This window comes from Triturus cristatus, chromosome 3_2 (genome assembly GCF_964204655.1).
Source record: "Triturus cristatus chromosome 3_2, aTriCri1.1, whole genome shotgun sequence".
Classification (NCBI taxonomy): domain Eukaryota; kingdom Metazoa; phylum Chordata; class Amphibia; order Caudata; family Salamandridae; genus Triturus; species Triturus cristatus.
Genome location: NC_140584.1, coordinates 1,163,181,162 through 1,163,195,746, shown reverse-complemented (window position 1 = coordinate 1,163,195,746; position 14,585 = coordinate 1,163,181,162). Strand labels below are relative to the sequence as shown.

The following is a 14,585-nucleotide window of genomic DNA, read 5'->3' as shown; positions in this document are numbered from 1 at the left end:
CCAGCCTAGTCCAAGGTCTGGGCAGGATTTCCGCAGTGTGAAAGAATGACTACGATTCTGTGTCTGTCATGCAATTGTGTGCATCTGCAGTACTGCAGGATTCTTTTTTTTTCTTTTTTTTTTTGAAAACCTTTATTTCAAAATTCAGGACACAGCTATTCAGTCGACAGCCCGAAGGTTCGGCAGCATTGCAAATTAGATACAGTGATGTGTCCCCAATGCAGTTCAAAGAATAATGCAAAAGGTTCAATTTTAAATAAACACAGAAAAAACTAACAACAAACCCCAGCAAGGCAAGGACATTGTGAGCCCATGGCGGGGCCCCCAGGGGAGACCGGACCCCACTCGTCTACTAAGTACAAGACTGTGTACGGAGGAAGAAGGGGAACAGCAGAGGCCCAGAACAGTTCCTAAAACCAAGCTGTGCTGGAAAGTAGGTCAGGGGGAAAGCTGTTCCTCGGGAGGTTCCAGGTCCGGGGCAAGACATATTCCCCCCCTGTATTGGTTCCACCGCCCCCAGATGGCATGCCACTTCCGGGGACGACCTCTAGAGCAGTAGACCGTCTTCTCCCTAAACATGCTCCAATCCATGTTTTCCTTCCACGCGGTCAGTGTAGGGGGTCCCGAGGAGCCCCATAGCCGCGCGATATCCCTTTTTGCTACCATGTTACCCAGAGTCACCCATTGGGTCTGCGCCTCATCTAGGTCAGTGGGCCCCCAAACGTTCAGGAGGCAACACCGCGCCTCCGGCTGCACCTCAGTGCCCGTCACCTCCCCCATAACTGCATGGACTCTCCTCCAGAACTCCACAATGACACCACATTCCCAGATGATGTGCAAGAAAGTACCCACCATACCACATCCCCTTCTGCACAGGCCGTCCTCCGAGAATCCCATGTGGACCAGCCTTGGCCCCGTCACATACACCCGGTGCAGTATTTTAAGCTGCACCAGCCTCAGACGCGACGGGATCGCAACCTCCTTAGGCGAAGAAACCGCTGACTGCCAGTCCTCATTATCCAACTCGAGGCCATCCCTGGTCCACTGTTCTCTCAGCCCCAATAGCAAGTCTGCCCGGACGTTTATCAACTTCTTATATATGAGCGAGATCGTGCTCTCTGGCATATGACCATCAAGAACTCGGTCCTCAAGGGGAGAGGACTCCGGCACCTTCTCACCCTCAACAAGGACTGATCGGAGGGCGTGACGCAGCTGGATATACCTGAAGTACTCTGAGGGCCCTAGCTCAAACTCGGTCTGCAACTCCTCGAAAGACTTCACTCTCCCCTTATGCAGTACATCCCCCACCTTGGATATCCCTATCAGATCCCACTTATCAAAGCCCTTCGTATGCCAGAGTCTTCCCAATCTTTCCGATTCAAACAATGGGGTAGCGAGGGTTAGCCTATCCTTCCAGCCCAACGAGTCAGTCGCCATCTTCCATACGCGCACCGCCACACCTGTGGGCCCCGTGAGGGACGAGTCTAAGGACCGCGAATACAACGCCCTGAAGTAGTTGCCGCCACGCAGCAGCCACCTATCCATGGCATACCCGGGGCTAAGGGCAGGGCCATAAAACCCATGGTTGATCGCGCTCAGCTGCGTGGCCCAATAGTACCGTCGGATGTCTGGGAGCGCAATGCCCCCATCGTACCACGGGAGCGCCAACTTTGAAATAGCTATTCGCGGCCGCCCATCCCAAAGCAACGTCCTTTGGAGGCCTTCGACCTCCCGAAAGTATTTGGCCGGTACCCAGTCCAGGGTGTTCTGGAGAGCGTAGAGGAAGTGGGGAAGAGACATCATTTTAAACAGGGCCGCACGCCCAACGAGGGAGAGCGGCAGCCTCCGCCAACCTTCCACATCTCGCCTCAAGCGTGCCAAGGGGGGGAGCAGATTCCTCTCATAGCGCACAGCAGGATCCAAGGATATAAAAATCCCCAAATACACAAAACCCTGCTGGGCAACCTGTATCGAACATGTTCTAGGGATCGGTGGGACTTCGCCACTAAGAACGTACAAGTACGATTTGCCCCAATTAATCACAAGTCCCGAGTTCCTACCGAACGATGCGAGTACGTCGCAGACCACTATAAGTGACTTCTTGGGTGAGGCAAGATACAGTAGGATATCATCGGCATAAAGCGAAATACGGTCCTCGTGATCAGGCGACCACCGAAGGCCCCGTATATCCGGGTGCCAACGTATCCACGCAGCCAACGGTTCAAGGGCGAGGGCGAACAACAGAGGCGACAGGGGGCAGCCCTGCCGAGTACCCCTACCAAGCTGAAACGGAGTAGATGCCCGACCATAGTACTGCAGGATTCTTAATCATTGTAGTACTTTTCAGAATACAAAGCACCTAAACTCTACTCAGGAAGGAGTGGTCATTATTTCCTTTTGCAGATTTTAATTTTACGTAGCTCATATGTTCCACGGAGATGGCCTAAAAATGCTTCTGCAGGTGGGAATAGGCCTTACTCTGAACATGGTACATTTATCTATCAAGCAGATCCTGGCAGTAAGGAGAAGTAATCATTGCGCTTGCATGGATTAGAAAGAATTGTTTTAGATCTGCCTTTTTACTTTAGAAGACGCAGATATCTATGGAACGTGGGAAAATTGGATGTAACGAGCCAATATTAACCCCTTCGACGCTCATGACGGAACGGTTCCGTCATGAGCGTCGGTTGAGCTGTGCTCATGACGGAACCGTTCCGTCATGACCACGCCCGCGCAGGTAACGGTCAGCACAGCGGGGGAATCCGCCCCGCATGGAAGGGGTTAATTCATTAAAATGAAACAGGCCTAATGATAAGATATGGCTTGCATCTCTAACCTAAGTCCACATTTACTAAGGGCTGAGTGTGTGCTCAGGTGGTGTTGGGCAAATTTGCTCTATGTCCATAGGGTTTTTCCGTGGAACATATGAGCTACGTAAAATCAACTCAATGCTATGTGCATCTTTGCAGTGTCCACACAACATCTTAGCAAATAACCCACCAAGAGCCATAAACGCTGTGGCCTAATTTCAAATTCAGTGATAAACAAAAGTCGTCTGATTTCTGAAGGAAGTGATAAGTCTTGAGGAGAGCACGGCAACTCTCTTTCCACCAGAATGGCTCCGAATAATTGCTTAAAGAAAGGCTTCTTTTTTCCTTATATATATCTAACTTAACATCATATCTGGACCACTCTAGTGGTCTTGCCCCAAAACTGGGAAATCAGCCTATTTCATATTTAGCCTATGCCAATGGCATCATACTACTCTCATTAACACCCTTCGGCCTAGACAATCTCCTAACTAAATTGGAAGAATTTAACCATATAAATGAACCAACGGTAATTCTTGATGAAGCAAAAATAATGAGTTTTGAAAAGCTCATAAAAGGCCTGAAATGGTTTAGCGACGTGTATTGAAGAAGTAAACTCCTGCAAGTACTTGGGGGTCACCGCTGTCGATAATACTACTTGGTCCGCACATATCGAAAAGACATGGAAGAAAGACTCATGATCACCACGTCAGCGAAAAGACTTTCCAACAGCTATGGTGGACAAGCAATCTTGCAAACACTTAAAATAACCGACGTGAAATTGATTTGAAACCTTATAATACAGCACTGTCACTTTTAATGACACCAGAGTGAACACCCTCAAAAATAATGATATAACATTCTTGTTAAGTTTGCCTTGTTCAAACCCAGAGGCTACGTGAACTTACCTTACCCTCGAAGATAAATCAGCACCACATGGCCAGGTTAAATTACATCTGTGATTGCTCAGCATCAACATAGGGGTCAATAAAAACTGTTTATTACCAACAATCTAAGATACACAGAGAATCCCAATCCTACTTTGAGTTTGGTCTCAGCTAAAATCCATAAGAAGAAATAATCTACCGCCTTTACAGATCCTAGCAAAAAAGTCCTCAGCAGCATCGAAAGAACTTGGAACAAAAAACTTTGAAAACTAATAGCAGTGTCGCCAATTTGGTCCCAGTAAAATCATACAAACGTTCAGATTATACCATGGATTCTTACTTTTCTGCAACTCAGGGGTATCTTTCTTTGGCATTGGCATCCTTTTACAAACTCAAATATTTCCGTGTTCACCTCTTGCTTAATTTGAGGGCATGTGGAACACTGATTGTCTAGCTAGCTACAAAAGTCTGCCAACTCTGTAACTTCATGGTCGAAACCATTGAGCACCATAATGTATAAATATGCTCTACGTTTCTTGATCTAAAGAAAAGTATTTGAAGCCTCTGTTTATCGCTAAAAAGAATTGATCAATTAAGGAAGCAAAAATGTTCTGTTTTGGGACACAAAATTGTCAAGCGATACACAGGGTAACAACATTTTTGACTCGACTTCTTGTCTTTCACGCCAGAATGTCTGCAAAAATAAGTGTCGATGCTAAACCTTGGAATTTTTATCTTTCATGTTGTCTAGTAGCGTTATTTTACTGTACTGGTATTGTATCTCCTTTGTTTGCATGTTGTTGAAATGGAGGGCCTTATTTACGAAGTCTTGCGTCAGGTTTGCGCTGCTGTTGCGTCACTTTCTGTGACGCATCAGCGGTGTAAAACATGGCAAACATGCCCCTTGTTACTCCCTATTTACAAAGTGACGGATCTAACCAGATGCGTCACTTTGAAAACCCCGCGCTACATTATACCTGCGTCAGGTATAATGTATGCAGGAGGGGCATTCCCACGCAAGTAGGCCTCGTAGAAGTGACGCAGTGAAATCTGAGATTTCACTGCGCCACTTCTAGGACATAACTGCGTCAAAACCTTACGCCTGCCTCATGGCAGGCGTAAGGGTGACGCATATCCATAGCCCTCCCCCCTGCATTGCTGGAATTGCACCTCACTTCCAACACAACTCCAGCAATGAGTCATTTTTGCGCCGACAGATATGTCAGTAAAACTGACGTATCTGTCATTCCTTGCGACATTATGCGTCATACAGTAAATATGACGCATCCATCATGTCGCAAGGAGGGCGCAATGAAAAGTGACGCATCGCTGTTTTCACACTGCGATGCGTCACTTTACATAAATGAGGCCCGCATTATTTATTGTGGTAACTTGTTTCATTACTTCTAATACAATAAACGTATTCACTCACTCACTTTTTGAATTTTTTGCCTGTTCTCAGAGTTCTTTTTCCCGTGACAGCATTTGGTGTTAACGGTCTGGCACTTTCTAGAACAGAGTATCTATTTGTGAGGTTATGGATAAGCTATATGGATAAGGTTGTGCATAATCTATTTCCCTGTCTTGGTTGTCTGGTAAACTGTTCCAGAAGTTCATCCCTTTGGCCGTAAAGCACGATCCCCAGGTCAGACATTTTCATCTGAAGAACAGGTGCAGGCAGAACTAATTACTTGTGGCGTCGATTCACTAATGTAAGGGGTAACAGAAGTAACACACACATTCTTTGACACTGATTCCAATACGGGAAGAGACTTGTCTTGAGTTTCCTCCTCGTGCCTTCCTAGGATGTTATGTCAAATTATCTGTTCCTCTGATGACGTCACAGGTTGTGACATCACTGCCGTTAATACCCGTTCGATATGTGGAAGGTTGATGAACAGAGACAACTGTTATAAAAGGAATTAAATGCTAGTTTAATTTCCACCTGTGTTTAAAGCAGGGCATTGCCAAGATATGCCTGGCACTGATAGCATTTACAGATTGGCGGGACTGGTTTTGTGCAGCAAACATTCCCTCCATTTTCAAAGGCTTGTGGTTCTCATATAGAAACTGTATCTATCTTTATGTATATTTAGCAAACCTAATGTTAACCATAGGGGACAATACTTTAGCCTTAGAGCCTGACCTAGCGGGCTCTTCCGGCAATTAAAGTTTGCTCCAGCTTTGTTAAAGGCCCGAGCTGAAGGCAAGGACCTTTAACAAGGGAGCGGGCCTTTAATGGCCGGTAGAGCCCGCTAGGATGGCTCTAAGGCTATTAGGACATTCTGCCGTTGAGGGCAGAATGTTTTAATTGGGAAAAAAACAAATGCTTCTCGGAGCCCGAGGGGCTTTAAATTCCCCTGGGCCCCGAGAGGCCTTGTTCACAGCAACAGCTGTAAATGAAAAACATTAGAATGTTGTACTGCAGGCTTTTGCCGGACATTAGAAGCCCAGAGCACTCCACTGTATTCAATGGAGAGCTCAACATTCAATGTTCTAATAATTCCTATATATATGCAGTGTAGTGCCACATCTTGAAATTACACAATTACATTTCACGTATTTGCTACTACATTTTACATTTTTTTTAAGGACAGAGAGATAACATGATTTACACAAAATCACAGATGCCAGATTTTGGATAAGAGCTCAAGTCCCCAGGCTCAAATATCAACATCTTAGGCACTAGAGCACATCCCTCCCCTTGTGTCTCCTGTGCAGCCAGGTGAGAGCCAGGTATGTCTGCCAAAATGGTGAGGATTCCTAGAAAGGCTAATGTTCTCTTGGTATCTAGAAAAGCATATGTTTCTTGCATGCAGGAAGGTTTGCGTTCATGATTTAAAGAAGGAATGTCAGTGTCTACACATAGTATCAAGAGATGTTCATGTTATTCACATCTATAAGGCCTGTGCTATCATTAAACCCATACCATTGTGTCCTTTGCACTACAGGACATCTTCCAAGCCAGGCTCCTCATCACACTGTGCAGAGGCTGGTGTCGGATGCCATGTTGAGAAGAACAAGAGTCTGGTCTCACCTGTAACATTACAGATTCCTAGCTCTAGAGACAAGTGCTGCAGGAGGCCTGACTTGAACCTGCTCTCCACAGCTCTCTGGAAATAGAAGAATATTGGCACAGAGACACAAGCTGTCGTGACGAGAGAGAATAGAGTTATTAACTTGTCCTACCTTTTTTGTAAGGACGAAGTCATTCTCCAGCTGGTTGCGCCGGTTGATTTCATCTTCGTACCTGTTGGGGACAGAGGAGGGTGCTTGAATCTCTTTGTCATATGGATGCAAAGGACCTGAAATACAATCTTCCACTGAAGTCTACCTGCTCATTGCCATTGTTCGTGGCACATCACTTGAGGCTACAGAATAGGAGAGCGCAAGAGGACATCAAGTCCTCAGGGCACAGAGCAGAGCGCTGCAGCAGGGTGGGCATAGTTGGGGGGGACGGGGGATGTGAAATGGCCTGAATGGACTGACCCCTTAGACTGCTGATCTGTACCCAACATGGAAGCTCCGGGACCTGTGCCTTCCAAACATCCCTTTATTGGACGGCAGAGCTCACGTCTGGCTGTTTGTCTATCAGTTGCTGCTAGTTCAACGCAGCCTAGTATGTGCCTCCTAGGTTTTCTCAGTAACCCACTATAGCCTTAGAGCCTGCTGTAAGGGGCTCTACCAGAGATTAATGGCACGCTTCAGCTCATGCCTTTAACAATAGAGTGGGCCTTTAATGGCCGGTAGAGCCCGCTACGGAGGGTTGTAAGGTTATTAGAACATTCCACCCCTAGAAGGCAGAATGTTCTAATTTGTCTTACGAAGCACGAGGGGGTTGAAATCCCCTTGGGCTCTTCAAGGCTTTTTTTAAACATTGGAATGTTGATGCTCTGGGCTTCTACCAGCCATTAGACGCCCGGAGCACTCAATTGTTTTCAATGGAGTGCTCAACATCCCAATGTTCTAATACCAATTAATTGCTCTTTCATCTGCCAGCTTTCTCTGGCACAAGATCTTTCACAAGTAGCAAGGCTTCCAGTGACCAAGATCCACAGCAGCAATCAACAGATCTAAGCTACCACAGACCACCCTGTCCTTTCTCACATAGTTTGAATTGTAGGTCTTGGAACAGGAAGTCGAGCTTTCTGTGACACTATTTCCTGTTATGAGCTGAGCGTCTGCCTCCATCCTGCAGACAGGGTCAGCTTCCTCTTTTCATGTTTTGCTTCCCTGCGAGAGTTTGCTGAGCAGGAGTTGATCAAGGCAGCGGTGTCCCGGGGTCAGTGAGAGGGTTTTGAGCCCAAATCTGGTTCCCACAGTCTCTACTCCCACCTTCCAAAACGCACAATGTACTTCCTCACTGAGAGAGCAGCTTCTGGCAGATGTAACCTTCCAGGGGCCTTTTCAGGCAAACTATAAATATAAAATGTCACACATCACATATTACTAAAAGTAAAAAGAGGAAATATGTAAACTGTCTTCAAATGTATGTGGTTCAGGCAAAACTACACACATTCAGAATATCATTTTTTGTGGAGGACTAAAGGCTCCTGCCTGAGGTGAACACTGATCCCTGTGTGTACTTTAGGATTTTTGATGCATAAAGCGGTTTCCGCCTTCCAATAGCCAGCAGGTCTAGACCTTGTGGCAACCACTTCACACAGACGATGAGACCTTGTGAATCGCTGGATCTAATCAATGTTTGCTTTAAGCATAAGCCCTGACTCTTCTTTACTTCCTGTTTATACCTCATTCGTTCTGTTGTGTCTTCCTAGTATAATATCACTTTATATCATGATAATGATAAGCACTGTTTGTGATGGGTTAGTGTATTATTGACGGGAGGATGATAGGCTCTGCTTCCCATTGGAGTTTGCGTAGTTTTACCCACTCCGCGATATCATTGTAATGCAGAGTTACTGCAAAGCTCCACGAACTGCCGCCTGGTGAAGTTATGTCTCGCGCGCGGCTCGCCTATGGTATATTGGTGAAAGCGAGTGAGAATTGGTGTCCCTTAGCGCCATTTTCGGGAGTTGATGACGGCACCTGGAGAGATTGTATCAGCGCGGGCGGTCGCAACAGTTTGCGGTGATAATTCTGCTGCTTGAGTAGAAAATGTACTTGAGCAGCAGCAAAGAAGCATCGCTCTCTGGTGCGCCGCATGGTGCGGTTCGTGCTAGATGTTGCAGTGCAGAACAAGCTCTACTTGGTAAAAATCTGCTTGCTGATTCCGCCCGCTCGCAGAACTCTGCAGAAACTCGCAGAGGTTTGATGTAACTCCGCGGAATTCTGCCGAGTGAAACTCCGTGAGTTCCGCCCACCCCTAGTATTATTGTAACATTTCTGTGTCTGTGGCTTAGAGTGTAGTAGGAGTTTGAGATATAGTTCAACCAGTTTAATTGGAAGAAAAAATGCACTATTTTGTTATTTCTAGACTTAGGAAATTGTTCTTTTGTAATTATGCCTGGACTAAATGTCTTCCATTTCTACCAGAGAAATCAGTTTGTAAGATTATATTCAGTAAAACGAAGGAAACGTTTTGTCTGGGTATTTCATTCAGTCTGTTGAAAAAAGATCGATTCGGGACACCATCCCCCACAATAACTCTTCAAAAATGAAACAGGGAAAGACTCAGGAGGTTTTGTGAGATTTGCTTAGATTTCCTTAGCATTTCACAGAAGCCACTGTAGCCAAATCTTGAAGTTCTGCAGAACTCTTGTTTCTAGTCTTGAAGCTTAATTCTTTTATGGGACAGTATCTCTGGCTGTAGTGATGGCGCCGTTAATGTTATGATGGGTTAAATTTACGGAAGCGACATGTTGCATTGCGAGTTTGTGGCGGTTGTTTGCATGATTGGCGGTGGGATGCAGCGTGCATTCAGAGATGGGAGGAGCATGAGGGCAGAAGATGCTGGTCCACACACCTGTTTTTCAGGTCTTTGAGGAGGGCCTCCATGTTGGCGAGCTCCGTCTCCAGCTTCTCCTTCTCGTGCAGCAGCGTGTCGATCTGTTGCTTCAGGTTATTGCTGGACACGTACATGATCTGGTCGATGTTCCCCTTGTAGGAGTCCCTGTCCTTCAACAGGCTCAACTGAGCTTCCAGTATTTTATTCTGACGCTCCAGATCACGCACCTAAAAAATAGAAAAAAAAATCAAAATCTATCCTCATCAATAAATCAATAACAATATACTGGCTCCAATCATATATGAAACGAATTTGATGGGATGAGTAGCCACCTATCAGAGAAACTGCCATATAGTGTCGAACATATATTTATAACAAACAAGAGCCACCCATATGTCCCTGTGAACTGGGTATTACTGTTAAGTAAGAAAAATGTTCACAAGGAACTTATTCAAAATAATCCATTTACAATATGGAGTAAAAATATACTCCCAGCTGATTTAATCAAAAAACAAAAAAATATTATTTTTACAAAAGATTATTTCACTTTGCCAAAGAAAACACTTACTTAGTTAGCCTGGAGAGCGTATTTACTTCAGCCGAAGTCAAAACAATTTATTGCATAAATCACAATTGTATCACAAACATATTATATTTTTCAGGCACATAAGAAAGATAGTGAAAAGAAGTGAAACAAGATAAAATAGAGCCCAGTGAGGTGATCATAGCCTACAAGGTGAACATAGTGTTTAAGAGGTCTTAAAAAACAATGAGGGGCATGTAAGGATGTAACAAATCTTTTTTGCTCTCCCTTTGTTGGTGTCGACGACGTTTCAACCCACTCTGGGTAAGGGGTCTCTTCAGGACAATTATCTGGGGACTAATAGTATTCAAAACTCGAATTGAAGGTGAGTAGTTGAGTCTGACGCAGCTTGGGGCATCTAATGTCTTCGCTGTATCAGTTATCAAGGACAATACATGTAGGTCAAGGCAACCGAGTGAATAGTCTGTGTAAGGGGTAGGACAGCCGTGATGAGCCGTAGTGTCCGTAGTCCAAGTCAAAAAAATATATAGACTTTGAATAAGGTTCCCGATTTGATTATAGTATTTGTCAAGGAAACGTATGAGTGAAGCATCCGATCCAGCCGCGCAAGTCGGTGCCGAACAAACATATGCAGGGTGGAAAAGGTGACCACTGGATGCCATTGACACCCAGGCAGCTGCGTTTACTCCCCTTCCATGCCCATGCCCTTAGCAACACTCACATCAACATCCCTTCTTAACCCCTTCCCCGCTCATGACGGAACCACTCCGTCATGAGCCACGGTTGCGCTGTGCTCATGACGGAGTGGTTCCGTCATGCTACGGCCGTTGGCGGTCGCTCCGCCCACGCGGCGCTAATTCCCCGCCTGTGCGGGCGATTAGCGCAGTGGGCGGAGATGTGACGGTACCACTCCGTCATGAGCACAGCTCAACCGTGGCTCGTGACGGAGCGGTTCCGTCACGAGCACAGCGCCACCGCGCTGCCCCCAAACCCCCCCCCCAGCGCCGCGGCGGAATTCCTGCCGCGGCGAAGGGGTTAACGTAGGCCAAACTGATTCAGGGGATTGTGATGCTGGTACTATACAAGTAGCTGTGGACGTTTGAAGCACAGGAGGGAAGAGGTAGAAAGGGGATGCAATGGGGAAGTGGAGAAGGAAGGCAGGGGCTCCTGGGTGGACGAGGGAAGGGAAAATGAGTGAAATGTGTTGGCGAAGGGTGAACAGTGTTACACTGTGATGTGGTATTTCTAGAAAAGAAGGGTCTGGAGCTGTTTTCTGAAGTGCAGGATGGAAGGAGCCTGGTGGATTTCCACTTGGAGCATTACAGGAAAAATACCCTGAGGGCAGCACATTCATCATAACAGGGTGCACTGTCCCTGTTTGCATCCGGGATGCCTGTTTAAAGGTGTGCCATGGCTCAAACAGGGAAAGTGCGTCCTACGTGTAATACAGCCCCAGGTATGGTGCCAAAAGGACGGATGCGCTTGGGTTCTGAGTGTCCAGGGTGCACACATCAGTCCCATTCCAGCAAGAGACTGGCACAATTTGCACCCATGACGGCAGTCACTCTCAAACGCATACCGGATCATTTTGTACTTCATTCAGAAAATGCTTCTGGTACCCCCATGGTACACTGGCACAGGAAAGAGTCTCATCTGCCATGGGTGTGTACCAAGGGAAGCATTTTAATGCCCACGTGAAATTCCAACATGTAAGCTTCAAGGATTTTTTAAACCTGTTTTGAGTTAGGTGCAAAATAAAAATGAACAGAAGTTGGCACGTGCTAATGTAGGCTTGCTTTACAGCTGACATAATATGTGATCCGTACTAGTGGTGTAACTATAATTACGTATTTTAAGTAAACTCATTCAATATGCAGAGCGCAGTTTCGTCATTATGGCAGCTGCCTTGTGGCAGGGCATTACCAAGCAAGTACCCCAGGCCATGTGTGACACAAGCAGCCATTCCTGGCCATCAAGAGACTGTATGATGAGGTTTGTAAACTAATAGTGGCACACGGCAATACAAAACTACAGGTCCCACAAAGCATAGCGAAAAAAACAAAATGATGTGACTCAGTCATTTATAAGTGGCGATTGGTGCACCTGTCTGTGGTGAGGGCACCGAGGGCGTAGCTGGGGCTGAATTTGAAAAAAAACATGTCCAGGAGTGGTAAAGTTTCATGTAATGCTCAACAAGCAAAAGTAAAGGATGAAAGAGGAACTGTAAGAGATAAAGAGGCCCTGAAAGGGCGAGGGAAGCCTTCCCCAGACGCCTGACCCAGCTCCAATCCCTCCAACCCCACGAGATACTGGTTCTGATGAGCATAAGATGTCTGGAGCCCAATTTACACCCGAATCCCCTGAGTGTCTCGGCTCCTTCGCACATGCTGGCTTTCCACAAGTTTGTTCTCTAATTAACTTTAATTTAACCAGCCACCAGCTGCTTAATGCAATTGCAGTGAAGACATCTTATTAACAGCACTATTTCCATTACACCCTACATCTAAAGTAAACAATTAAATACTTCATCATAATGATTCTTAGCACAATAAATTATATTGGTATTTTCCAAGTGAATTAAGCAGTGAAATCAAAGCCATGAAAAATCCATGCCTTAAAACTAACTCCGCTTGGGAAAAATGTGGACACATTATAAAGGGTGGGATGACAACTTTACACAATTACCCAACAATAGGTCATGGTTAAACAGTTCAATTGTCGTACCATGTATCCAGATTGCCTCTGGGAGGCAGTTTTAGATCACATAGTTAACTTTTCTGTAAAGTTAACGAAATAACTGTAATAAGTATTCTAAGTAATATTAACATTTATAAATAATTTACTCGAGTAATAACACAGAAAAGTGTGAAAAATGTCCTCCACTTTCAGATCAAATTACGTTTTTTGCCTCAAAACCGGTAATACATTTTGCCTAAAGTGTGAAAACCTGCATTCCTTGCTCCATCTCTGCTCTGTATACCAACATCCCACAAAGTGTGACACACCAGAATTGTCCGTCTGTGCCAGTGCTGGACATAATGTCTTTTTTTTAGCGGCCTCTAAATTTGTACCCACAGCTGAATCCCGGCAGGTGCATATAGAAACTCACAATTATGAGCCGTTCTAATGCAATAACCCTCTATCTTAAATAGATTCTTCAACAGGGCATTGTCAGGTCTTTCTTTCAGACAACTTTTAGGTCTCTGTTAACGAAATACCTCTTGTGAACCGTGTCAGACACTCGCAGTGAGCTTAGAGCCGGCCCATTTCTTAGGATCGGTTCGCTTTCTTGTCTTTCTTTTGCTTGTTTGTTATTCAGTCGCGTTCCTTGCTCTTCTATTGTCAGTCGGTCCCTGGGGGAGTCTTCTTCACCATCATGTTCGCTGGATGACTTCTATCCTTCAGCTGTTCACGTTCACAGAAGTTCCGCATTATCATTCAACGCTCCGTGAGAGTGCATCTATTTTCGTGCTTTCTTCCTCGTTTTCTGTTTCCCCTCTAAATACCCACCCCATGTGCCCTGTGATGCTTTTATCCCGTCCATTCCCTCCATTTTCCCTGCTGTTTTTTCTTTTTCTCATTCTCTCCATCCCCCAACCCCTCCGTCTTCCCTCCTGCATCTCTCCTTGCTGACTTTTCACCCACGCTCCGAGTGGCGTCCGCCATATGGGCCATCATTGCATGACGACACAAGCGCGTGCACATCATCACCACGCTAGGTTTTCATTCTGTTTTTTGGACACTGCACAGTAGAACTCTCAGAAACATTTGGACCTGCTGATATACGTGCACAACGTAAGGTGCAAAATACCATACTCATACATTACCCTCTGCACGCATTGAACCAACGGATGTAACTTGTAATTGACGTACTTTCTGTAACAATGTGTAACTTGTAACCTATGTAACTCTCCTCATGTAAAGCGCTCTGATTCCTCCGGGTCTAGCCAGCGCTGTATAAAACTCTAGCAATAAATTAATACATGTGGCAATTTCATGATTTTCTGTGATACGTTGTATATTGTAATCGAAACAATAACTCGTGCTCGACATACGGGTGTTAACACAAAGGTACATATTCCCACAGTGGTGCAAAGTGAACCAGACGCTAAATACGAAACAGAGCCATTTACAATACAAGGTGAGCCACAGACTTTACGAAGTATGCCTTGACTGACGTCTTGGTACCTTTGCTGAAAACGCGACTTAGGGCCTCAACAGACAGCCCTTTGGGCCTACCACTGCATTATGATGCAGGCGGTCGGACCCCTGACTGTCAGGGGACGGACTGCCACCTCCAACAGGATCTACTGTTCCAGACGGGGTGTGATCCTGAATGGAGGCGGTGCCTGCTCGGGCACCGCCGTCAGGATCATGATGTCCCTTTCCGAATGCCTATTCATGGCGGCCCTGCCACCATGAAGAGTTAGCCGGAA

At 45.8% G+C, this 14,585-nt stretch overlaps 1 protein-coding gene across 1 annotated transcript in view; it reads right to left on the bottom strand.

Moving 5' to 3' along the window:
* The window catches only part of LOC146859339 (keratin, type II cytoskeletal 8-like), a 69,706-nt gene that overhangs the window by 31,791 nt on the left and 23,330 nt on the right, over positions 1–14,585 (bottom strand). The window contains exons 2-3 of the mRNA XM_085650015.1: positions 9,624–9,832; positions 6,887–6,947 (exon numbers count right to left, since the gene is read on the bottom strand). Coding sequence (XP_085506141.1) covers positions 6,887–6,947; positions 9,624–9,832 — 270 coding nt within the window. The remainder of the gene's footprint in view (positions 1–6,886; positions 6,948–9,623; positions 9,833–14,585) is intronic.